Source organism: Seriola aureovittata, chromosome 19 (assembly GCF_021018895.1).
Source record: "Seriola aureovittata isolate HTS-2021-v1 ecotype China chromosome 19, ASM2101889v1, whole genome shotgun sequence".
Lineage (NCBI taxonomy): Eukaryota > Metazoa > Chordata > Actinopteri > Carangiformes > Carangidae > Seriola > Seriola aureovittata.
The window spans coordinates 9862960-9887531 of NC_079382.1; the positions used below are offsets into that span (position 1 = coordinate 9862960).

Consider the following 24572-nt stretch of genomic DNA (forward strand, 5'->3'; position numbering starts at 1 on the left):
GACTTGTTTGTCTACAAAACTGCAGTTTTTGTGACAATGCACAAACAGGAATGGAAATGTTACACAAATTAGGCACAGCTCAATTAGTTTCCTTTTTCTGTAGCAGCACCTTAGAGGTTTTTTGGCCTCCTTTGAGACCATGCATATAGTCTGACCTATATGCAAAGCCCTGTGTGCATCCTGTCCACCCCAGTGCAGCTGTGAGTGTTCGATCCCCCCTTCATCTGGTTTGGATTTTAGAGGCGCGAGGCAGACAGTGTGACTACCAGCATGACAACAACGTATGTGTTGGTCGAAGGAGGGGGGGGTTCAACAGAACTGAATCAGCAGTGTCGGTTTTGGGGGGTGGGGGGTGGGGGGGGGCACAAAGACAAGAGTGGCAACTGCGCCTCTCTGCAGCTGTGGGCCTACGTGAGCATCGGCAGGAACGCTCTCGCTCCTCGTCTCACCCCCTCCCTTACTGGTTCCCTCACTCTCTCTCATCTCTCCCAGTCCCCCCTCCTTTGCTCATTTGCACCTTCTAATAGACCTATTGACAGTGCACCCTTCCTCCTTTGCCGAAATCCTTCTTGCACTGCTGTCTTTTGTTCTCTATCATAACTCCCTCACTTCTCTCCCACATCATGTTCCCAAATGGCGAGGAACCTTGACAGTGAGGGATGTGTCGTGTTCAGAGAGCCAACGGATATCTGAGACAACTAAAAGGAAAAAAAGGGAAGGAAAAGATCCTTTCCCCACACACACACACACACACACACACACACAGACACACACACTCACAGACATACACACACAGCTGATCTGGCCTGAAATGACCTAGAAGGGATTTGAGTGTGTGTGTGTGTCTCACCCAAAGCAAGTTTTACCATGTCATATGTACACACATGCAGTCACATGCATGCCAATGCACACTCATGTGACTACTCCAGTATCTTGAGACTGTGTGCAAACACAAGACTTTGAGGTCAAGGTCAGAGGTGATACTATGTGCAATATTTAGGAGGAGGAGGAAGAATGAAGGGAGGAATGAAGATGAGGAGGCAGAATGAATACAATGAAGAATTAATGGATGATGGATAAAGGAGCAGGGAGGAACAAAAGACAAAATATTGTATAATAGGGTTTATACATTGTTGTACATGTGTACAAAATAGGAGAAGGTGACGTCAGAGGAGAGTAAATCATAACAGGGAGATAAAGGACCAAGCGAATGGGCTGACTGTCCTTGTGTTGTACAGCAGGTGCATTTTTTGGCAGCAGATAGGACTGGAAGGCCTGTGTTGCCACGTCTATACACTCTAAAGAGCAGTGCTGACCTCTACTGGCTCAATACGCCTGTGAGTCTGTGTTCATGTTGGCTAAATTATAAGGTTTCCCTCTCTGTCTTTATTTTCTGATCTTTATTTAAACTAATCTTTGAATTAGGTTTCTTCTAATTGTGTTTACAAAATCTGTATGTTTATTCACCTGCAAAATACATAATCATCTAATCCTCAAAAGGCATCGTGCCTGACAGGCTGTTGTCTGTTTGTTAGCCATTGTAAGCCACTGTCATAAATGAAAGCTGTTTATTTCAAGTCATTAATGAAAAATTCCACATTATTCTAGACAAATGTTCACATGAATTTAGTACACAAACTAAAGACTGAAGCAGTATTTGGCAATGATAATAGCATTGTAATTCCCCCAAACAGCAAAGCCACAACTTTAAACCACCATGCCTTGATTCTTAGCAACTGGGAAGTGAAAGTTCAAAGTAAATAACAGCCTATTACGATTTTAGCAGTATATGGAAATGTATCAGAAGCTGAAGTGAAACCATGTTGATCACATCCTAATAAAGTGACAGCACTCCACTGCTGAGAGTACAGTACATTTACATGTTTATGGGAACTGCATAAAGTATGCTCAACAGGATCCTTCAGTGTTACTGGTGATTTATTGTCAGGTTTTTGGGTTAAGGCCACTCCAGTAAAATGTCTAATTGTCCATAATAGTGTGCGTAAGAGTGAATAGAGTGCTAAAGTAGCATGTAGTCACTGATAGGAGAAGGTCTGAAAGTCCCTGCAAGAGCAGCGCTGTGCTGCTCTATGTTACAATTCTTTAAAAGGTCTGATGAAGTAATGCAAGACGCCCCAGTGACTAATGAGAACTGCACCTAAATGATTCAAAATGTATTGAAACAAACAGCTTTTTGATTGAAACGTATCTTATTCAATGAATACATTTACAGAATTTCTTATAAAAACCATTTTCATTTTTTAAACATACAGTCGTGACCATTTTCCTGAGCAGTGCAACATCTGGATCTTGACAGAATAAAACAATTATCCTTGAAATAAAGCAAAATTTAAATGTAAACATCGTTCTGAAAAGCTTGCATGGCAGTGGCCTTCGTCATCCTGCTCTGTGAAGTAACCCTTTTACTTGATCAGTGCTGATGCTGCAGGTGCAAAATTTCCAGGATCACAGATAATTTCAGATTACTGACATATCTGGATGCTCACAGTGATTTCATTACTTAGAAAAGATAGTGCCATGCTCTTATGACAACCTGTCTTCGTCATTGGCACTTTTGGTTAATAGTAGCAGTCCTTTGAGCACTAGACCATGAACATGTGAGGTCTCATCAGTTAACACAGAAGCCACTGCGCTGAGGCCTGTGATTTGATTGTTAGACAATGAAGTTAAGACAGTGAGCGGTCACAGAAAGACACGAGGAATGGTGTTTTCAGCATCATCATTGCGGGCAGATCCCCGGAGTTTGCCACCTTTGTAGAACCGGTGGAGGTTCAGTTTGGCAGGTGCAGAGACATACCACATGACCACACCTGTGGGGTTCACTGACACCACAAAGTCAGTGGAGTCTTTCAGCATCGTGGCCTTGCCAGTGAAGACATCAAAGATCTAAGGAACAGTAGAAAGAAAACAGAAGGATGAAGTGAGTGATTCTCCTGCTATATTCATGTATTTAGTTAAAACTACAAAATACAGACAGGTATTATTAATCATGTGTGTCGAGTGGAGTAAAGCTGTTGTAAATTTGCAACAAATTAATTCAATTTAATTTTACAAGAGAGTCATAAAAACATCAGATAATAAAGTTTTAAGATCTTCAGGAGTAATGAACAAATCTAGGTTGAGGACAGTATTAGAATGAATCCTATTCAAAAGGTGCACAACACCAGAAAGTTGTTCTGCCAAGAAGACCGCCAGACTTCTTCTTCTAGACAGACATTTTTCATCTGAATTTTGAATGACATGCTGTGAATGCCGTCAGGCCAAATTCCTAAGTAATTTTATGACTCAGGAAGAGGGATATGTATACCGTATATGGCAATTTAAGTTTTTATATATAGCAGAATAGTCAGTGACACTGGTGGAAGTGAAAAGCACCACGTACTTGGTCTTATCTGCATTAGAAAAAGTCTATGATTAAGAAGTGACAACTGGAAATCATCAAAGAAAGATTGAAGATAAGTCTGGGTTGTGGTGTATAGCTAGCGTGTATAAAACTGTATCATCTGCTTAAAAATGTATGTTGAATTGATGATTAGGAACAATACTCTTATTTATGTGTAATGTAAATATTGATGGATCAAGGATAGACAGCTGTGGCCAAAACCATCAGCAACAACTGACGTCATGTGACTGTCTAGAAGACTTTAAAGACATACCTTGTAGCTGCCGGTGGTGTAGTTGAGTTTACTCAGGGAAGTCTGGTAGCGGTAGGGCATGTCATTACGACGACTGAAGAACAACAAGGCACTGGCATTGCTTGACAGCGGGCGCCAGAACACCTCAATGCCACTCTTCTCCTGGCAGAAAGAAATTGATGAAAACGTGAATAAATGAAAGTAAGAATAAGACATAAAAAATAAAACTGAGGATAGAGAGGAGTTAAAACTCTCCTTGTGTAATTTCCATTTTCAATTTTAATTTTAATTTTTTTTTTTCATCTTGCAAGAAGCTTTAAGATCCATGCAAATGGTGTCACCTTAACAATTCGTCTTCCCTGAACGCCCATGGGGTCCTGGTTGATGCTGATGGCCATTTTGTTTTGCAGGATGCTGCGGGCCCCACTGCTGATGGTGCGCAGGTCATTGGACATGAAAAGAGGAGCGGCCATAATTGCCCACAGAGCCATCTGAGCACGGGACTGGTCCATGCTGAGGCCAAAGTCACCAATAATCAGCTGTGGAAATCAAAAACAGACAACTGAGGAAGATGACATGAAAAAGTAGAATTTTGGCCTTTTTCTTGAACTTTTCTTTAACTTTACTTGGTGGTTCTAAACCTTACCAACAGTCTATATAGTAAACAGCTAATACGGGAATGTGTTGTCAGTTATTATGTCAGTTAATCAGACCATATCAGGGTCGTTCCATCTTCCAGGTCCGGCTGCAGGTGTCAGAATATCCTGATTTTCAAAGAACCAGTCAATAATGTTCAGGACACTGTCCCAAGAGTCCTGGATGTCGCCATAGTTACGCCACAGGTTGCAGATCTCACCCAACTGAGTGTAGTTTACCTGTAAACATAAATCAGTATTACAATGTCAAAAAATTCAAATGTAAGTAGTACATTAATAATCCTCAAAACAGAGTCTAGTTCCGCTGGGGGGGGGGGTGTTTTCCTTGAAGACATCCTGATTATACCTTCGGTGGCAGGCCACCCTGGTAGGCGGGCCAGCTGCAGGAGTAGCCAATGGGACGGCCTGTAGCGTTTAAAGCCTTTGACATGAGAGGGTAACCTGTCCAAGAGAGGGACGAGTATCAGTCAAGATCAAATCAGAAACATCGGAATAAAAACAACGTAAAAGTCCTGTCAGCTCTTACCCTGCTCCTGCTCAGTGGCATTAGAATAACAGCCATCCAATTTTAACATATCCACCTCCCAGTCAGCAAAGGTCTGAGCATCTATCTTGATCTTGTCCAGTGGGGTACCAGGGTAGCCCCCACAGGTGTGTGTGCCCATGTCCCCGTAGATCCCCAGCTTGAGACCCCTGTCGTGCATGTAGCGTGCCAACTTGTGGATGCCTCCCGGGAATCTGGGTTAAGTGTGATAAAGGAAAGTGTTACGATGTTATACCGAAGTGCACAAAAAAATTGACAGATGAAACAATTATGTCATTCAATAGAAGGTTTTCATCTCAACCTATAAAGCAGTACTTTTGTTTTATATAAATTATAGTAGGCAGCAGAGAAACCACTCTAAATGTTTCATTCATGTCTCATCAAGGACTGAAAAGACATACATTTAATTAAATCACAGCACAGCCCCAGGCACTGTAATAAAATCTTATGTTACCAATAGTTACACCTCTACTAATACATAAGTATATCCACTCAGACAGGGAAGTTCTGACTCATAAAAGCCAACAGTTGTTTTTCTATGAGAATAACTATAGCTTGATTTTTTTATATGACTTGATTTGTTCATCACCTGTTGTAATATCCACCTGTCAGGGAAGTCAAAGGCAAGTGTTTTTATTTCACTTATGCTGATTCTACATGTTAAACAGGTTCATTCAGTTACAGTGCATACTATTGAAGTTACTGATTAATGTTTTTTGTTAGTCATATGATTGCATGACTGTCACATTGTCATACCTGTGTGTGTGTGTGTGTGTGTGTGTGTGTGTGCGCGCGCGTGCGTGCGTGTCGCATACCTCTTTGGGTCAGGCTGCAGTCGACCCTCCTTGTCTCTCTCCATGGAGGACCAGCAGTCATCTATGTTCACATAGACGTACCCAAGTTCCCTCCAGCCGTCCTCTGAGAGTCTGTCTGCCATGTCGATGAACAGATTCTCACTGGAGGAACGACAGAAATGTCTCATTAGAAGGTGGAATAAAAATATCATTAGCAAATACTTAAGGAATGCATTTCAATGATGTCACTGTCAGTGGTTTAATATATTTGGCTTAAAATTGGTGACTACTGTCAGTGTAAAAAGGAGAGGTTCTTGAATTGATGAGCAAAGATATTATTGGCAAAAGAGAGCTCTTTCAAAATAAAAAGAAAAAGGGAGCAGGATAAAACAGACATCTAAAGGACTTTAAATGATACTGTTTCTATTAGAACATATGTTGATCACTTACAAATGCACATTGTTTAATGTACATTGGTGAAGTCTGTTCACTGACTATTGTTTTAATTTCCACAAAACTGGTTTGGCTTTCAGAGCTCCACACCCAACAACTGAAACAGGATGTTTTGCATGAATGTTAATCCACTAAAAGCCCACACAGTTCAATTACATATCTAAAGATCATATCTCACAGTATATAACTAGAAAAGCTAGATATTGATTATATTTACTTATTCCAGTTCCACTATTACATAAAGGGCCAGTTCAGAATGGCTTTTTTGAATTTCATCACATGAAGAAGTTAGTGACACTGAGGTGTAGCAGCTTAATGCTGATAACTCATGGTGTTTTATATGTTAGTAATTCATAATCTTGATAATTAATATTTCCAACAGCAAAATTCAGCCCAAAACTATTAGATTAGATTAGATTAGATTAACTCTATGTTTAATAAAAGCTCCAGTGAGATCACAGTGTGCAATGTTCATATTGTGTCGCCTTGCCTGATGCAGTTCTTGGGGTCATGGTCACAGTCAATATCACAGCGGAATCGTTCCCATGCCAACCAGCCCATGGGAGGGGTCCTCATCACTCCATTGTCGAGGGCTAAGGTGGTTACAGGGAGCACAGAGGCAAATACGAGCACGGCCAAATGCATTTCTGCAGAGGAAATAAACATCATGTTGAACCACATGTCATGTGCTGTCTGCTGAATGGCATCCAGGGTAAACACAAGGTTACTGAAAGACAAAATCACCTGACCATTTCCTTTGTTTGTGCTTTTTCATTTCACAAAAGCCATCCTTTGCTTAATGACATATTGTAAGTGACAAATGACAGGCATCTGTCACACATATACACCTGCTGAGTGTCACCTGACTGCATGTGACTGAGGCTGAAATCAGCAACAACCAGCCAGGTGACTTCTCCCGTCACACTGATAAATAAGATAAAATATCAGCTCACTTTATCAAAACCCAGGACTTATTACAAAACACACATACCTGTGGTAATAACCATGCATACATCACCAAAAAGCATAATTTATCCTCTGTTTACTGTAAGACTCATGCATCTTAATTCCTGGCACTAAACAGGTGTTTTTCTATTATAAACAGTATCCAGTAACCCCCTAAACAAATAAATGTATTCAATCTAAAAATGCAAATAAAATGGGTTTTAAATAAAACGCTATAACAGCCTGTGTTTGCTCGTATTCAAACAAGTCTCACTGTGAGAAGATAAAGTTACTTACTGTAATTCAGTGACTGAGAATGCAGAGTACTGACAAGCTGAGAAGACGAAGGAGGTTCAAACCTCCTCAACTCCGAATCTCTGCTGGTCTCTTCAAATAATAACCATTATAAACTCCTGCACACAGCGGCCGTAATGAAAGAAACCGAGCCGCTCCTATGAAGCAGGAAGCGACAGTCACGTGACATGTATCACATCAGCTGACCGTAAAGCAGGAAGCTGGATGGAAAGACCCAGTGAGCGACTCGTTTTGTTTTTTTTACTCACCTCACTTCTCTTCCTTCAGTCAGTCACTTCTCTATTTATGCCCTTGCAATTATTTTCTATTAGTGACCGAGAGCTTATGTTGGCATTTGTCGTCTTTAACAGAAACTTTAGCAGCACTTTTTTTTGAAAATGTACCATTTATACAGGTTTTATAAACTGCATAGCTTTATTAATGTTTAACAAATATTCACCAGTGATTTATAGATCATGTATATTTCATTAGTAGCAATATATTGGATTGCCAGGTTGTTGAAAAACCTCCAACATTATACTTATACTTGTCTTTGTCTTTCTCTCAGACCCCTGAAATCGTCAAGTATGCATCCAGAAAAAAGGGGAAATGATATTAAATGATATTGCAGGTGCAGAATTTTGGAGAAGGGTCACAGAAATAAGTCCTATGAGTGCCAGAAGAAAATTTGATGGATTATCAGATAAAGTTCAGACGTATTCCTGGAGTTTGCCACCTTTGTAGGACTGGCGGAGGTTCAGTTTGGCAGGTGCAGAGACATGCCACATCACCACACCTGTGGGGTTCACTCACACCACAAAGTCAGAGGAGTCTTTCAGCATCATGGTCTTGTTAGTGAAGACATCAGAGATCTGAGGAAGAGTAGACAGAAAACAGAAGTGGGTGATCCTCCTGCTATATTCATGTATTTGATTCAAACGCAAAAGTGACCAGACATTTCATGTGTATTCAGTGGACCAACACTGTTGTGAAAGTGAAGCAAATGAGTGCAGCACACAGGTAACTTAACCCTACACAGGTAGCTGCCAGGGGTGTAATTGAGTTTGCTGAGGGAAGTCTGGTAGCGGTAGGGCATGTCTTTGAGACGACTGAAGAACACCAAGGCACCGGAACACGTCAATGCCACTATTCTCCTGTCAGAAAGAAATGGTTTGGAAAAGTGTTCAAAAGTCAAAATCTTCCTCAGTAAATTACAAATTCTTCAAGATCCATGCATTCCTAATCCAAAGGGTCGGGCCCTTCCTAGAGGTCACAAGACAAATCTGAATGGTTGTGAGAAAGAGACAGAGTACAGCAACAAAATAAACACATCCAGTAGGAGGCGCACTAGGACTAGAAAAAGTCCAGTCATTGTAGCTCCTGCAAATGGTTTAACCCAGCTGACATAACAACATGAATTCAGTTTTGATCTCATGAAAATAGAAAAACAAAAAAAACTCAACTCAATAGATAAACTGATTATGTTGTGATATGTGAGCTGCTAACTCTACAAAACCTGCAAAGATGATAACTTCTGTCCTCTCACTTGGTTTGAGATGAGCTGTGTATGTATATACATACATATGTATATATATAACTTGACAGAATAGGTCAATCTCATAGGCTGTCCTGTCAGACCAATTCCCTGATACACTCTGTTGTGGTCACTGGTTTGTTCTTCCCGCCCTGGGTTAAAAGTGACATCAAACAGGAAAAGGTGGAGCTTATGAGTTCGATGCCACAGGGAGCCATGACAGAAAGAAGCCAGGGTAAGATCACTTCAGAAATACACTGCAAAACAAAGCCAGAAGAAAAGCCAAGCGTTCGATTTTTAATACACATGTGGGACTTTAATGCAGCTGCTTCCATATGATGGACAGAGGACTCAGAGTTATTTGTTGATCAGGATCTGAAAGCTGCAGCCACTGAGCTGCTGTGGTGATATTTAAAATTAATCAGGCTACAGACAGAGCATAAATAGTCAGTTTTAGTGAGAGTCAGGTGCCATGACACAGGTATATATGTATATATATATACATATATATAACCGTGACAGTGTGTTGAAATGTTTGTTGTTCTTTCTGTAGTTCAGACAGACTTCCTGGTTTTAAGTTTCAGCATGGTCCTGTTCTAGTGGTATCACATTCCTCTTAAAGTGATAGCAGCAGTTCAACACATGCAGAACAGTACATGCATACAAGTAATGGAGGAAGTATTCAGATTATTTTCTTAAGTGAAAGTAGCATTACCAAAGTATAAGTAAAAATCCTGCATTCCACATTAATCAAAGCACAGAGGTATCATGTAAATATACTTAAAGTACCCTTAATGACATCTTTTTGAAGTTTAATACTGTATATTTATATACTTTTTATTATAATGCTTTAACATAAAAGCAGCAGTGTCCTAGAACTGGTGGCGATGCAGCTCATTTTAAGTACTTTATATACTGCTGGGTGGTTTGAGCCATAATTTAGTATCATATTTTATAAGTTGATCATATGTTTGGTTTGATAAATCTTCATAGTTAAAATAACTATAGCTGTCAGATAAATGTAGTGGAGTAAAAAGTATGATATTTCTATGTGAAATGTAGAAGAGTAGAAATATAAAGAAGCACAAAATGGAAATATATATCCTAAAAATAATCATAATAATCAGTATTATAATTATCATTATTGATATAGCATCAAAATCTGTGATTACAAAGTGATATACAAAGGGTAGGCATATGGAAATTAAATAATTAGAGTGAAAACATTGAAAGTTTTTGATAAAAATAGTTAGTTTCCCATAATTCAACTAAGTACCATCTTTTGGTAGACATCCCCTGAACATCTTTCAAACCCCATGTCATGGTATGTAATGCAGACTTTTTTGTTAATAATTGGTAGCTCTGGGCTGCTTCAGTGGCTTTGGCCTTGGGATTTAAGGTGACGATCATGAACTGCAGCGTCCCTGACAGGCTCACCCCACTCTCTCTCCATTCATTTCCTGTAATCAACTTTCTAATAAAGAAAACAGTAGAACATACTCAACTTAAAGCCCCATGTCTTTACCCTTCCCAGGTGTTTTTGGTGTGGCGCCGACACTCCTAAAAAGTGCAGCAGCAGGTTTTGCTTTTGGAGAAGCTGCATTATTTGCAGTTGAGCCCACGCTGACTGAAGATGGCGTCCTGCTGAATGCTGCAACGCTGGCTGCTGGTCGAGCAAGTTCCACAGGTGTCGGGGTGGTAACGGCGTGCCTCGTGTTCACCTCAGCACTCATCTCTCTGGGAAGTGGTTTCCTCCTCGCTGCCGTGGTGATGAAGCTGTTGACCAAGGTTGGAGTGAGGTTGCCGTGGTTAGCGGAGGCCACAACAGGGGCCTCTGTCGTTGTGGGTGCTGTCACCACTGGAGTGTTGGTGGGCGTCCTTCCACCGTGGATCTACATCACAGCCCAAGCCGTTCTTGTCCTTGTAGTCTACTCATACTCTAATATTAACGACATGACCACAGCTCTGGTAATCATCTTCACCACTCTGTACACCAGCGTTGTATACGGAAGGATGGGTGCCCTAATTGGAATCTTTATCATGGGATTGACCATCAGTGTCCTTTGTGCCCTACGCAAGGCCCTGACAGAGAGGATGACACAAAGACCAAAATCTAAAACTGGGTGCAGACTGTTGGAGAGGATATTCTTCTACTCTGTTGTTGTGGGGATACTGGGATTTTCAGTCGGTTTAGTGGCAGGTGAGGCAGGAGAAGGGTCAGAGGTGGTTTTGATGCTGCAGTCAGTCCTTTGGGTGGCATTTCTGTCTGCAGGGCTGTTAGGAGCTGGCCTGGGAACAGTGGCCATGGTTGGGCTCGGGCCAGAGATGGCTGCAAAGGTCGCTGTGGGAGCTTCTATAATATCATCAGTGTCCTTGAGAGCTATTCTGCAATGGAGCTCTTCCCTGGGGGCCCGCAGCAGCATTGGGGGAACGTTGGGAGCAGCTACAGCAGCAGGGGTGTCACTGGGAGCTGCAAGTGTTGCAGCAAAACAAGCGTTCGAGTCTAGAAATTCAACTTTAACAGTTTTAGGTTCAGTTGCTGTCGGTGTCATTCTGGCCACACGAGGTGTAGCACTGACTGCAACTCTGCCAACAACATCAGAACTTATAACCATCACTCTTGCTGCAGTAGGGGCATTTGTTTTGGGTGCACCAAAGAGCCCGTTCCACACTCAGGTGAATCTACAAAGGGGCCTTCTCACGGGGCCAGAGCTAATTAAAGGAATCGGCATGGAGACAGTCACCGCAGCAGCAGCACCTATTGGAGCCGGGGCGCTCGGGGCTGCGGCGTTAGCCACCGCAGCTCTGGGGAGACTGGGTACTGTGGGAGTTGTGGTGGCTATATTGTTGGCTTTGGGAAGTACTCTGAGTGGCATGATAGGAAAATCACCATCAACAACAAGGGCACACAGAGACTGACTGACGCTGAGTTATCTCTCCTACTGGTCACAACCTGAACACAAGGCACAAAAACCAGCAACAAAAAACTAAATTAAAAATGATGTCAACGCTCTAGTATTATTGATGCTATTCTTGTTTCAAAGGTGATGTTTATGTATGTCATTTTTTAAGAAGCTATACAATTGTTGCCTTATGTAAGGGTATCTCTAACGCTTGCATGTTTCAGGAATGTAATAGTGTTAGTGTTGTCCCCCACTTGTAAGTCGCCTCGGATCAAAGTGTCTGCCAAATGAGTAAATGTAAATGTAATAAAAAGTTTCCAGATTTTGTCCGTTTCTAAGTATGTAAGTCATCTTATCTAATAATATGCATGGTGTCATTAAGTTTACTTCCAATAAAGAGCCATTTGGTGTACAAGATTCACATGTCAAAAAGTGTGTATTCTCTTTTCCTTAGTTTTAAGTTTGAAGGGTACAAGAAGTAACTGCAAGAAGAAATCATGCCTTTACTGTAGAGCCAAACATGTTGAGAGATAAATGAGACAATTTGTGTGCATATGCATGTGTATGTATGTGTGTAGAGAGATGTGCAGGTCTAGACTGACATGGAAGCAATATTGCAATTTAAATTAGTTTAAATTTAGTCTATTATGTGATTCAGATTTACTGTTTTCTCTTACATAAAAATCAAACCTGTCCTAAACATATGTTATTGTGGCTACAAGTGTTGATTAAAACAGATGACAACTATTAACATGGTGTTATTTATTCACTGACATACTGATACCTTATTATTCTCAGAGAAACCATAGGACTGATTGCTTAGCTCTAGAGAATAAAATAAATTGTTAATTAGTTGACTTTTTGTAGAGTAGCTTTAATGATCCCTTTTCCTCACTTGCCACATTTCCCAAGGCGTTATCACAGGCTGGCAGTTACTTTGGTTTCATCTTAGCAACAGTAACAGAGGACTTGATGTTTAGAAAAGGGAAGGGGCAGCGTGTGGGAGGAGAAAGAAGCAAAGACTGACATCAGACAGAAGAGCATATCTGAATAGGTGAAGTTGTGGAGAACTCACTAGCGTTAAAAGAAATATGGATTTACACACCAAAATGTGGTGTCAGTCTGTCTGTAGACAGTCTTAAAACCCTCTGTGAAGAGATTTTATGTTGCATGCGAATGGATATCCACCTGAGGCTCAGGAGTTTGCTGGTCTGCCATGGCAGCAAACAGGGCTTAGGCTGCAAGAAGAGGCTGCAAGAAGTTTTTCTAATGAAACCGCCTGGGGACAAGAGGCTCTATTGATCTTATGTATTTTAAGGAGTTAAATATAATTACAAGAAGGAACATGGTAATAAACACTAAAGGTAAGAGACTTTTCATGGTGGATATATGGTAGAACTAACTGTGCCCTTCATCCTGGAATGAATGGAATCATTTTCTGCACTGAAATGTTTTGACTCATATAGATGGAGCTGGATCATGTAATTATCTCCAAAAGTAGCACAAAGATGGGGCACGTGACAATTTTTCCATGTATTCTGGGATTCTGTGCACTTCAGGAATACTAACACAGTATTACATGAATCAAGAGGATTACTTTTATTGAATCAACATGTCTCTGAACCGAGTCCATACAACAGACACGGAGCAGTCTGCAGAGTACTCTGTGGAGTACTCGCTGCAGGCTCCCAGTGACCCGGGTCGGACGCGGGAGGTGACCGTGCTCCGGTCGAGCTGCTGCCGCTGCCTGCCGCGCGCAGTGCGCCTCACCTTCACGCCCGAGTCACTGGAGAGACTTTACCAGAGCTACTTCCGCCGCCAGAGACAAGAGAACCTGCAGGTGCTGGCGATGTTTGCCGCGCTTTTCAACAGCTTCATCATCATCATGTGTGCGGTGGTGTACACTGAGGACAAACTGGCGATGGTGGTGGTCGCAGCTGTGGGACTGGCTGCGGACATTGTCCTCTACCTGCTGTGCTGGTTGCAGAAGCTTCCTGCTTCACCTGTGTTACGCGGAGCGGTACCGTACGTACTGTGGCTGATGATCACAATCCACGTTTTATGTTACATGGGGCTGAACAACGAGCGTTTCCCTCATGCCAGTGACTCAGTGGGCTGGCAGGCCTTCTTCAGTTTCTCCAGCTTCCTGACACTGCCACTGGGCCTGGTGCCTCTCCTGCTGCTCACTGCCCTCTCCTCTGGGATACACACCCTGGTTTTGGGGGTGATTGTTGCTCAAAGGTTTGATGCCAACCTGCAGGGGCCCATGCTGGTGAGACAGGTAAATATGGCATCTCAGCAACGTGTCAAAAGCACAATGTTATATTTTAACAGGGTTTTAGAAGCCAAAGAGCTTAGAAACCACTGTTTTAAGGAATAACACAACTACATGTGTTGGCTAAGCCCCCATGACCTCACTGTATCTTTGACACAAATTTTCTTTAAACAAATACTGTAATAATTTTGTAGCTACATTCTAGTTATTTCAAATGTCTTGTCTTCATTTTGTGGCACTAGATTCAGTAGGTCATATAACCCTTGATGCCCCAAGGTCAAATGTGAAAAAGCACAAAAAATCTGAAAAATTTGGTATGAAAAAAATAGTTTTTACTTGCAACGTAGTTGAAGGCCAAGGTTGCAATTGCTTATGTGTTGCATTTGTCTTACTTTGTTTCTTTTACATTATAATTCTCACTATGGAGAACATGGATTGTATATGAATTCATTTTAATACCTTTATTTTGAAAGGACATTCCAATCATTACTGAGCCTGTCTTGGTTTTCTTTCTGGAAAATGTGGCATCTGGGTCAGAAACTAAAGAGTTCTGTAAATCTGTTTCTGAACACATTCAGCCGGTTAATACACAAACAGTTTCTTCATTCAGCTCCAACCTACAAAGTCTCTGCTGAAAAGTTTCAATAGATTAAAAATCTGTTTCCACACAGCATCATAGTCAGTGGTTACAAAATGAGAGTAAAACCTTGAATGACCAGATACACACACAAACACACATCCTCTCTTCCTCCCCAGCTTTTGGCCAACAACATGCTGTACCTGTGTGCGGCCATAGTGGGTGTGATGTCCTACTACATGGCGGACAGGAAGTACAGAACAGCTTTTCTGGAAGCGCGCCAGTCACTAGAGGTCAAACTCACCCTGGAGGAGCAGAGTACCCAGCAGGTAAGTGGGGCACACACACACACACATGCACACACACACACACACACACACACACACACACATGCACACACACACACACACACACACACACACAGTCACACATTAATCATTTGCTTAATGAGATAATACATTTTTCGTATTTTGGGCACACACACACATACAGTATGCACAAACACACAAGTACAGCTGTGAGGCAGAACACCCTGTGCTGCCTAATTATGGAGTGTTTTGCTCAGCGCGGGACTAATAGGTTGATTAGAGAGACGGTTGTTTTCACCAGCAGAGACACCGTCAGGGACCTGACACAATGCAGTCATCTTAACTTCTGTGACAACCAATATAACATTCACCAAATCTGTGTGGAGATAGAATATGATATTTTAAAGCATTTTAAAAGATACCGTTTTTACTTATTTATTTTATATTTAATCCTCCCTTTAATGCATTTAACTTCCTTTTGTGTTAGATTATCTTCATTCTACTAACAGGTTACTGTTTCATCTCCTTTTGTATTGTGGTGTCTTGTCTATTTGTTCCTTCCTTTTACAGCTGCCCTGCTCTTTCACTATGTGTTGTTTATAGTCCATCTGTTTATAAGCTAATTAACTTAATTGACTATAGGCTATCATTTTGTGTCTCTCAAATAAGGAGTTGAAGGAGTGACGATACAATTTTGTGGCTTTATTCATGTATAAATCTTGTATATTAGTGCAACCCCATTGTAAATAAACTGGCAATGATACAGTTTTCCTTTCACAGTCAGTTTATGATATTATGTATTTCTTCTCATGCCACAGGAGAGTCAAAGATAATATACTGTATATTATACTGTTGTGTATTTCCTCCACTCTTACTTCGTCCTCTCCATGATCCTGACTGTGACGATTAAAAGGGAGCAGACCTGTGAGAGTTGTTTATGCAGGGGTGGAAAAGACGGTGAAGTGGTGATATGTAGACGAGGACGGTGAGACAGAAGGAGATAGAGAAAGAAATTGGAGGTAGAATTCCCAGACAGATAGAAGAAAAATAGAACCGGCCAACCGCAACACTCCACAGCCAATTGACAGGATCTCTTGAGGATGCCTTTACCGCTTCAATCATGCTATGCAGCCACCTGGGACAATTTCTTCTTCCTGTCACTCCTGAACATGGCAAAACTCACACTTCCCTTGACTGTCTCTCCATGTAGGAGGAATTATTACTGTCTATCCTGCCCAAACACATCGCTGATGAGATGCTGCAGGGCATGAAGAACGAGGCCAATCAGAAAGAAGTCCAGCAGCAGCAGTTCAACACTATGTACATGTACCGCCATGAAAACGTCAGGTCAGCTTCACAAAATCACCCTATTTTCTTCTTTTTTTTTTTGATGACAGGATGACCGCTTTTGTGACTTGTTGGGTGTTACATTGCAACATTTACACTTTCACTGCAGTATCCTGTTTGCTGACATTGTGGGCTTCACCCAGCTGTCCTCAGCCTGTAGTGCCCAGGAGCTCGTGAAGCTGCTCAATGAACTGTTTGCACGTTTTGATAAACTGGCAGCAGTGAGTATCTGTTTGCATGTTGCTGCATTTACTTCTTTGCTTCTCTGTCCTCCCCTCGTGAAACAACTTAGATTCTGAGTCAGATTTGATGAAAGCAATCCGGGGCCATATTACAGAAACTTCGTATCTTAAGTTTTAAGTTAAGATAGGAAGCATGTATGACAGGAGTTTTCTCAGTTTGGTATTACAGAAGCAATTCATTTACTTTAGGAATCCTATCATATCTTTCTTCATCTAATTTCATCTCAGGTTGGGATCAGTTGTTTGTTACCTAGCAACCGACGCTACTTTTCACATCTCATTTCGCTGAGGTATTGTTTAGATTTCCCATTTAAAATGGAATAAAACACTGATGTAACTTAAACCTAAAGACAGATGAGTTAGAAGTGTGGGTAACGTCGATCTGTAGAAACAATGCTAACTCAGAGATAAAAGAGAGAGAGTGGGCTAAGACGGACTGTATCTACTCATAGGCACTTTGTCATCAAACCGTGACACATCATTAGAGGCTGTCATAAGCCTCTCAGTTACTAAGCTCCACATGTTGACATTTCATTGGTTGTGTAAAAGCAATAAAAGAGGAGCAGTATGGATTAAACAAGTTAGCTAAGTGGTGGAAAAGTAGGGATAAAAATAGGGATAGCGTGACAGTTATCCTAAAGTTAGGAGGGTTTATTCAAGGTTTTGGGAAGCTTGTGAAGACTAATATACTTTTCCTATCTTAAGTTAGCATAGGAGCATTGACATAGGAACTATTCTTTTGAATCGCTTTTTTCCTCTATCAGGTTCTAATCCTAATTACCATGGTTACCAAACAGCTAAGATAGGGTCTGCAAGTTAGGAAGTTTCTGTAATACGGTGCCAGGACTATATCTGTGGCGGGAGCACTGTTCATGTTATATATGACTGATGTGTCCTCTTTTTGTTTGTTTTGATGTTGTGTTGTTCTAGTATCGTATTGGTGGTAATTTGTAATTTAAATCTGCATGTCTGGCCTCATTCTACAGCAACATCACCAACTGAGGATTAAGATTCTTGGCGACTGTTACTATTGTATCTGTGGTCTTCCTGACTTCAGAGAGGACCACGCAGCCTGCTCCATAATGATGGGCCTTGCCATGGTGGAAGCCATCTCGTAAGTAGTGACTTTAAAAAACACGCTGACAATATTTATTTGTATAACAACAGGAATCCATAATTACTGCAAGAGGAAGATGTGGTTACACAAGAAAATTATGGAGGAATAAAGTTATACATATGGAAATAAGAAGAGGACACAGGGATTCTATAGGAAAGACAGACCTTTACAAATTTAGAAAGTGAAGAAAAATGTGGAGTTAGCCACATTGATCTTCTGCTTTCCCTCCTGTTCCAGGTATGTGCGAGACAAGACAAAAACTGACGTGGACATGCGCGTGGGCGTCCACACGGGCACGGTGCTGGGGGGAGTGCTCGGCCAGAAGAGGTGGCAGTTTGACGTTTGGTCCACAGACGTCACTGTAGCCAATAAGATGGAGTCTGGAGGGATTCCTGGGTAAGAGAGCAACACTCTCGTGGCAAGCGGTCACATTCTTCAGTCTGTATTTTATTTTAAACGGCGTCTGTGCTACACAGGAGAGTGCATATTTCCCAGACCACCAAGGACAGTCTGCACGGAGAATTTGAACTGGAGCCGGGGAATGGCGGAGAGAGGTGCGAGTACCTGCTGGAGAAAGGCATCGACACTTACTTGGTTCTGGTGTCTGAACAGGTGGCGAATGGGCTCAGTGGAAACGTGAGGGGTTTCAGTACTCATTTTATTTTTTCAAAAACATTTACTGGTTTCTTTCAGGCCATGAGGTTAATAGTTCACAGATCTAAGGTCTGTTTTTCCTGCTTCTCCTCCATTAGAAACCCAGCACACTGACTAACAGAAATTCAAACAACTTGATCAACACTACAGCAACCAATGGGAATGTGGCCTCACCCCAGTCCACACCCACTGAGTCTAAACAGGAGGTGAACTATAATAAATGTCTTTATCATCATCATGTTGAAAGTAAACGTCTGCAACACAGACACAGGTTCATATCATAAGAGCGTACTGATATCCATGTATATAAATGCACAGAGGTTCTTTAAGTGCACATGAAAATCTTTCCCTTGTCTGATCTCTGCTTTCCTTATTCTCAGAGGAATAAAATGGTTGAGGAGCAAGTGATCAACAGGCGACTGCAGCAGGAGCTGCTGGAGAGAGAAACTCAGCAAATGTAAGAAGATAGGAGAAATAAAAAAGGAATAAGAGGAGCAGCATTAGGGGGATGTTAAAGTTAACATGACAAAAAACTGGAAACAAATTTACTCAGCTGTACCTCCTGTGTTTCTCACAGAATGAAGGATCATCAGATCAACCCTGTGTCGTTGTATTTTGTGGATGGAAAGTTGGAGGAGTGTTACTCCTCCGAGAAGGAGAGGCGAAGTGGGGCGGCCTTCTGCTGCTGCATGATAGTGCTCTTTTTCATCACAGCAATGCAGGTGTTCATAGACCCACTGTGAGTTCGTATGTCTGACTTTTAATCAGTGAAATGAATGCACTCATAATATGCTATCTTAATGCACGCAGACTTTGAAATTCTCTGTGAACTCACATATGAAGCTGTTGTGTCTTTGACCATGTTCGAAACCAGACTAACATCAGCTGGCATAGTCTTTGTCATATGTTTGGCTGGGGATTTTTTATTTGTTAGAAGCTGACTGAAAATATTTGTTCTTGTTCTAGGTTGGGTGTGAACTATGTGACTCTCGCAATAGGAGAGGTTTTGTTGCTAATCCTCACAGTATGCTCTCTGGCTGCCATCTTCCCCAGGGTGAGAGATCAAAAAAAAAAGTGTTCATGGTGGTCGTGATGGGGAGCAGAATTTATTGTGTAATGTCTCAGATTTGCTAATTGCACAAACCCTTTTCAATGCAGGTGCATACACACTCTGACAATGCAGTTACTCTCAGTACTGACTAGATTTGTGAAGACTGATGTCAACTTATAGTTACATACAGTATTTAGAGGATCTGTGTGAGAATGTCAAACTCATTTCATTTTTCACACAGGTGTTTGTGACCTGCTGAATGCACAACGCTTGATGATAATGGCTTTGATTTTTGTTGGTCACAGATGTTCTCCAAGAGGTTGGTGTCTTTCTCAGTGTGGATCGATCGCACGCGCTGGGCAAGAAACACGTGGGCCATGGCAGCAATATTTGTTCTTACCATGCCTGTGATCGCTGACATGGTACTTTTAAAAGACGTTACCAAATTCTGATACACTGTGTGTGTGTGCGTGTGCGTGTGCGTGTGCGTGTGCGTGTGTGTGTGTTTTAGGAATGGGCGGTATAGCAAATTTTTACTCATGGTGCATGTAATTTTATAACCCAAAAGAAAAAATATATATTGTGATACAGCATCTGTACAGCAAATCCAATTGAGATATAATTTATTCATAAAATAACTAGATGGAAATATATGTTTTTTTCTAATGCAGTGATATAAATATCTGAAAAATCGAAGTACATTCATGCAAAAAAATGTTTACATCAAATGTAGCCATCACTGTATACTGTTAATTATCAAATTACCCGACCCTAGTGTGTGTCTTGCCATTTTGTGTGTTTCCACTTTGTCCTCATCAAATTATCAGTGACTTTTATGTGTCTGACTGCATGTTCCCAGTGGGGTCCATTAGTTGTCTGTTTCGCTGCCTGCTGGCTCATTTGTCACGGCCCCACAGGAGCAGCCTGTTACACACACTGCTGCCTTCAAGGTCTGACCGAAACACAGGACGCCAAAGTGTCTGTCCTTGCTGTCATGTTATGACAGTCACACTTTGAAAACAAAAATGCCTAAAAAAAAGAATAGAATTGACGCTGGTTTATTATTCCAATGTTGCCATCATAGCAGTTTTCCCAACATATAGTTTATATATTTAGAGTAGTGAAATAACCCTCATCACACAGTTTCATACGTTAAATCTACAGATTATATTTTAAATGTCACTTTGCCAGTTTCATGTTTGCACACACTGAATTTAAGAAATGTATTGATGAATGAACTGTAAATTTTAATTTTCATGGCACAGTGCCCACTTGAATGGAATGGGTTAAAACATCACCTCTGTATCTTTCGGTCAATAAATCCTATTTTCCTCACTTGCTACAAATGTCAGAAATTATGTCCGTTCAGTTGTCCACTGAAAACGTCTCACTCCTTTTATTTTTTGCATGTTGCAGCTAAGTTGTGCACCACCATCCCTCCGGGTCTTTAACAGCACCTCTGGCCCTGTCCTGGAGTCATTTGGTGACCAAGGCTGTGTCGAAAACCCAAAGCACTACAGCTTCATGGCTGTGATGTCACTCATCGCAGCCGCCATGTTGGTACAGGTCAGCCATCTGATTAAACTGGGCCTCATGGTGCTGGTTGTGACAGCAACTGGAGCTGTTAACATCTACAGCTGGCGGGACATTTATGACCTGTATGACTATATACAGTTCGCCTCCTACAGGTGAGAAATGGGTAAAACACATCAATGAATAGTGATTTTTTTTACTTTTATTGAAAATATATATAAATAAATTGTGATAAGCTGTTAGATGTTGATCCTACTAGGTTTTGGTGTTTATAAAATACAATATAAGGTCAGTGTAACTATAAGCATAAAGACCTTTATGTGTTATCACTGTCTTTGTGTTTCTAGAACATCTACAGTTCCATCTAAGTACCTCATGACCATTATGATTATCATCATGATGATCGGCTTCTACTTCTTCGGCCGCCATGTGAGTCACTTTCCCCTGTACACCCACAGTGTCACCCTTAGCTGACCCACAGCTTCTACACCTTTGCCAGAAAGATTCCTCCAACAGGACAAAGCTACTCTCAAAATTTGTAATGGCACATATTTCTCTTCACTGTCTCGCTAACTTACTTGAATATTTTCTCTGTGTGTGTGTGTGTGTGTGTGTGTGTGTGTGTGTGTGTGTGTGTGTGTGTGTGTGTGTGTGTGTGTGTGTGCGTGCGTGTGTGTGTGCAGCTGGAGCGTCAGTCCAGGAAGCTGTTCCTGTGGAAGATTGGCGTCCATGACCAGAAGGAGAGAGTGTTCGAGATGAGACGCTGGAATGAAGCTCTGGTCACCAACATGCTGCCTGAACATGTGGCCAAACACTTCCTGGGCTCTAAGAAGAGAGATGAGGTACATATGAGTGTGTGCTAAGTTACAGTAACATTTACATATGTTGGTGATCTGGGGGCAGTGAGTATAGAAAAAGAAAATGATATGAGTGAGGAATGTCAAGAAGGAGGAGGAGGAATGTCAAACAGCATGATGCCGTTTAAAAGCCATTCCAACTTACACCTTCACCAGGGGCAACAGAAGTAACTCATCAAAAACAACTTAAGCAACAACATACACTTTAGTAAATTTCACCACATATGTAATGACGGTACTATATGTGACACCTGCGCCTCATCGCAATACAATTCATTACATATCAGTGCCATCTTGTGGTTTATATCATAATTACATATTATCTCTGATATATTCTAATGATGAGCTTCATGAATAAAAAAAAATAGCTACATAAAATCAGAGCAAACTAACATTTTCATTCATTATTCATAGGAGCTGTACAGTCAGTCCTACGATGAAATAGGTGTGATGTTCGCTTCCATCCCCAACTTTTCTGACTTCTACACTGAAGAGAGCATCAACAACGGAGGGCTTGAGTGTCTCAGGATTCTCAACGAGATAATCTCCGACTTTGACAGCGTGAGTTCTGCCAGTATTTCTACAGCTGGTTGCATATGTTGACATTTAACAGCGCAAGGTGCGAACAAACTGTAGAGGTTTTGAAAAGTGATGTCCACTTTCTGCACCAGCTGCTCGACAGGGACGAGTTCCGTTCCATCACTAAGATCAAGACGATAGGAAGCACCTACATGGCTGCATCAGGACTCACCCCAGAGAGCAACACCAATGGATACAGCAACCTCAAGGTGTGACACTTCTAAGTTACAAATAAACCTCGTTGCGAGTATAACAGCCTGCCGCTACACAGTTTCATCTCCACTCGTGCTATAAATGGTGATGATGGTCATCATGAGAGATACATTCTGTCGTTCCACAGCCAGAGGACCAGTCATCGATTGAGCGCTGGCAGCACATCTCTGACCTGGCGGACTTTGCTTTGGCTATGAAAGTCACCCTCAACAACCTCAACAAACAGTCCTTCAACAACTTCATGCTCCGAATCGGTCAGTTTTTGTGTGTGTGCGTGCGTGCGTATGTGTGTGTGTCTGTGTGCACAGTTGCAAATGTGTATGTTCATATTTCCATGCTGATCCCCTTCAGGTCTGAATAAGGGAGGAGTTCTGGCTGGAGTGATTGGAGCTCGTAAACCTCACTATGACATCTGGGGCAACACAGTCAATGTGGCCAGCAGAATGGAATCCACTGGAGTGATGGGTAACATCCAGGTCACGCGCGTGCAAACACACACACACACACACACACACACACACACACACACACACACACACACACACACACACACACACAAACAAAAGCAGATGTACAACATACTTGAATGTCTCCTATTATTGCTCCCTGTTTCTTATTTTATACTTATTTCTAAACTTTCTTTTTCTGCCATCAGGTGGTGGAGGACTGCTATGACATCCTTAAGCAGTATGGCTTCCGTTTTATCCGAAGAGGGCCCATATTTGTCAAAGGGAAAGGGGAGCTGCTAACTTTCTTCATGAAGGGCAAAGACAAACCCAGTAGCAATGGCGGTCCAGTGACCACTGCACTTCCACACCAAGTTGGGGACCTTTCTTGACTATATTCATCTGAGGAAACGTCATTCACACAAGGATAACCCTGGGCAGAACATCCATTTTGCTTAATTTCTCGCATATGCACAGTTTATTTACCTAGATCTTTTTCCTACACACTGTAGCAACATAAAGCATAGACCAACACAGCAAAATTCAATACTATTATGAGCATTACAACTGTGAAATACCATTTCACCCACAAGGTAATTTGAGGACATATTTCTGTATAGTTGTACATAATTCAGGAATACAGTTAAATATCTCACAGAGCTCCTGCATTAAAGATTTTATCACTTTGCACTTGATTTATAGAGTGCAATGAGAATTACAAGCTGGGAACAGACATATAAATTACTTTCTTCTGTTGTTTTACCTCAAACTCAGGTTTTGTAAAATAATGTAGGCTGATGGCACTATTTATACTGTGTTAATAATAAAAATGTTTGCACTAAGTTTTTACTTTTTACTAAGTCTAAAGACAGTGCTCAAATTATTCTGACTGACAAGAAAGAGAAAATTAAAATTTATGTTTTAAATGATGACACCAGCCTCACATGTAAGATTTGCAATTGCATTATGTTATGTTGGAAAAATAGAAATTAATATCTATGCCAAACAATATTAGATGTGGTCATTACTTATTCATTCATTCAGGAAGATTAGTAATTAGAATTAATTAGTGTGATCCAATTATAAATGGTGTAATTATAAATACAATGGAAGTTTCTCTGGTTACTTGTTGTTTGTTTATTCATTCACTCATTGATTAATTCATCCATTTACACATAGGCCCTGCTACCAAAACTCAAAACTACTGAAACTGTGACACGTAATGGAACATAAACAGCAATTTGATTAGTTACACCAGAGCGCTTCCTGCAATAACTCAAAATGTCTTACGTAAAAAAAAGGGTTTCCTTCTATATTCATAATTGGCCAAATAAAATGTATCAAATTAATTTAATAATAATAATGGTCGTTTAAAAAAGTGAGTGGAATAAATTTGTAGTTTAGGTGGTGGGTAGATCTCTGAGTTTTACTTACATACTATTTAGGCCTATTCTCTGACATAAGTAATTCGGGGCTACATGATTTATTGAGAGGTGAATGGTTTAGTGTTAAAATGTAAAAGCTGGAAGCCTGTGGAAAGATGTGATTCACATATTAAGCTGATGTAAAATTAGCGACATATTAAAGTCATGTC

General features: G+C 41.1%; 3 protein-coding genes across 3 annotated transcripts; 2 read left to right on the forward strand and 1 right to left on the reverse strand.

Moving 5' to 3' along the window:
• Positions 1 to 1107: 1107 nt before the first annotated feature.
• On the reverse strand, positions 1108 to 7517 carry LOC130187838 (alpha-N-acetylgalactosaminidase-like). The gene is made up of 9 exons (XM_056405754.1): positions 7346 to 7517; positions 6594 to 6750; positions 5672 to 5812; positions 4839 to 5050; positions 4659 to 4753; positions 4370 to 4531; positions 3998 to 4195; positions 3678 to 3818; positions 1108 to 2907 (listed from the first exon to the last, which is right to left on the reverse strand). The coding sequence occupies exons 2-9, from the start codon at positions 6746 to 6748 to the stop codon at positions 2704 to 2706; spliced, it is 1308 nt and encodes a 435-aa protein (XP_056261729.1). The 5' UTR covers positions 6749 to 6750; positions 7346 to 7517; the 3' UTR covers positions 1108 to 2703.
• Positions 7518 to 8809: 1292 nt separating this feature from the next.
• Positions 8810 to 12196, forward strand: LOC130187837 (uncharacterized). The gene is made up of 2 exons (XM_056405753.1): positions 8810 to 9111; positions 10411 to 12196. Exons 1-2 carry the CDS (start codon positions 9069 to 9071, stop codon positions 11793 to 11795), a joined length of 1428 nt encoding a protein of 475 aa, XP_056261728.1. The 5' UTR covers positions 8810 to 9068; the 3' UTR covers positions 11796 to 12196.
• Positions 12197 to 12807: 611 nt separating this feature from the next.
• Positions 12808 to 24250, forward strand: LOC130187572 (adenylate cyclase type 3-like). Its single transcript, XM_056405284.1, has 20 exons — positions 12808 to 14060; positions 14811 to 14960; positions 16150 to 16286; positions 16396 to 16507; positions 17515 to 17642; positions 17883 to 18041; positions 18122 to 18281; positions 18398 to 18505; positions 18680 to 18756; positions 18877 to 19038; positions 19266 to 19353; positions 19656 to 19772; positions 20767 to 21038; positions 21231 to 21312; positions 21567 to 21725; positions 22155 to 22301; positions 22412 to 22528; positions 22660 to 22786; positions 22884 to 23008; positions 23188 to 24250. Exons 1-20 carry the CDS (start codon positions 13392 to 13394, stop codon positions 23368 to 23370), a joined length of 3279 nt encoding a protein of 1092 aa, XP_056261259.1. The 5' UTR covers positions 12808 to 13391; the 3' UTR covers positions 23371 to 24250.
• The last annotated feature ends 322 nt before the right edge of the window (positions 24251 to 24572 follow it).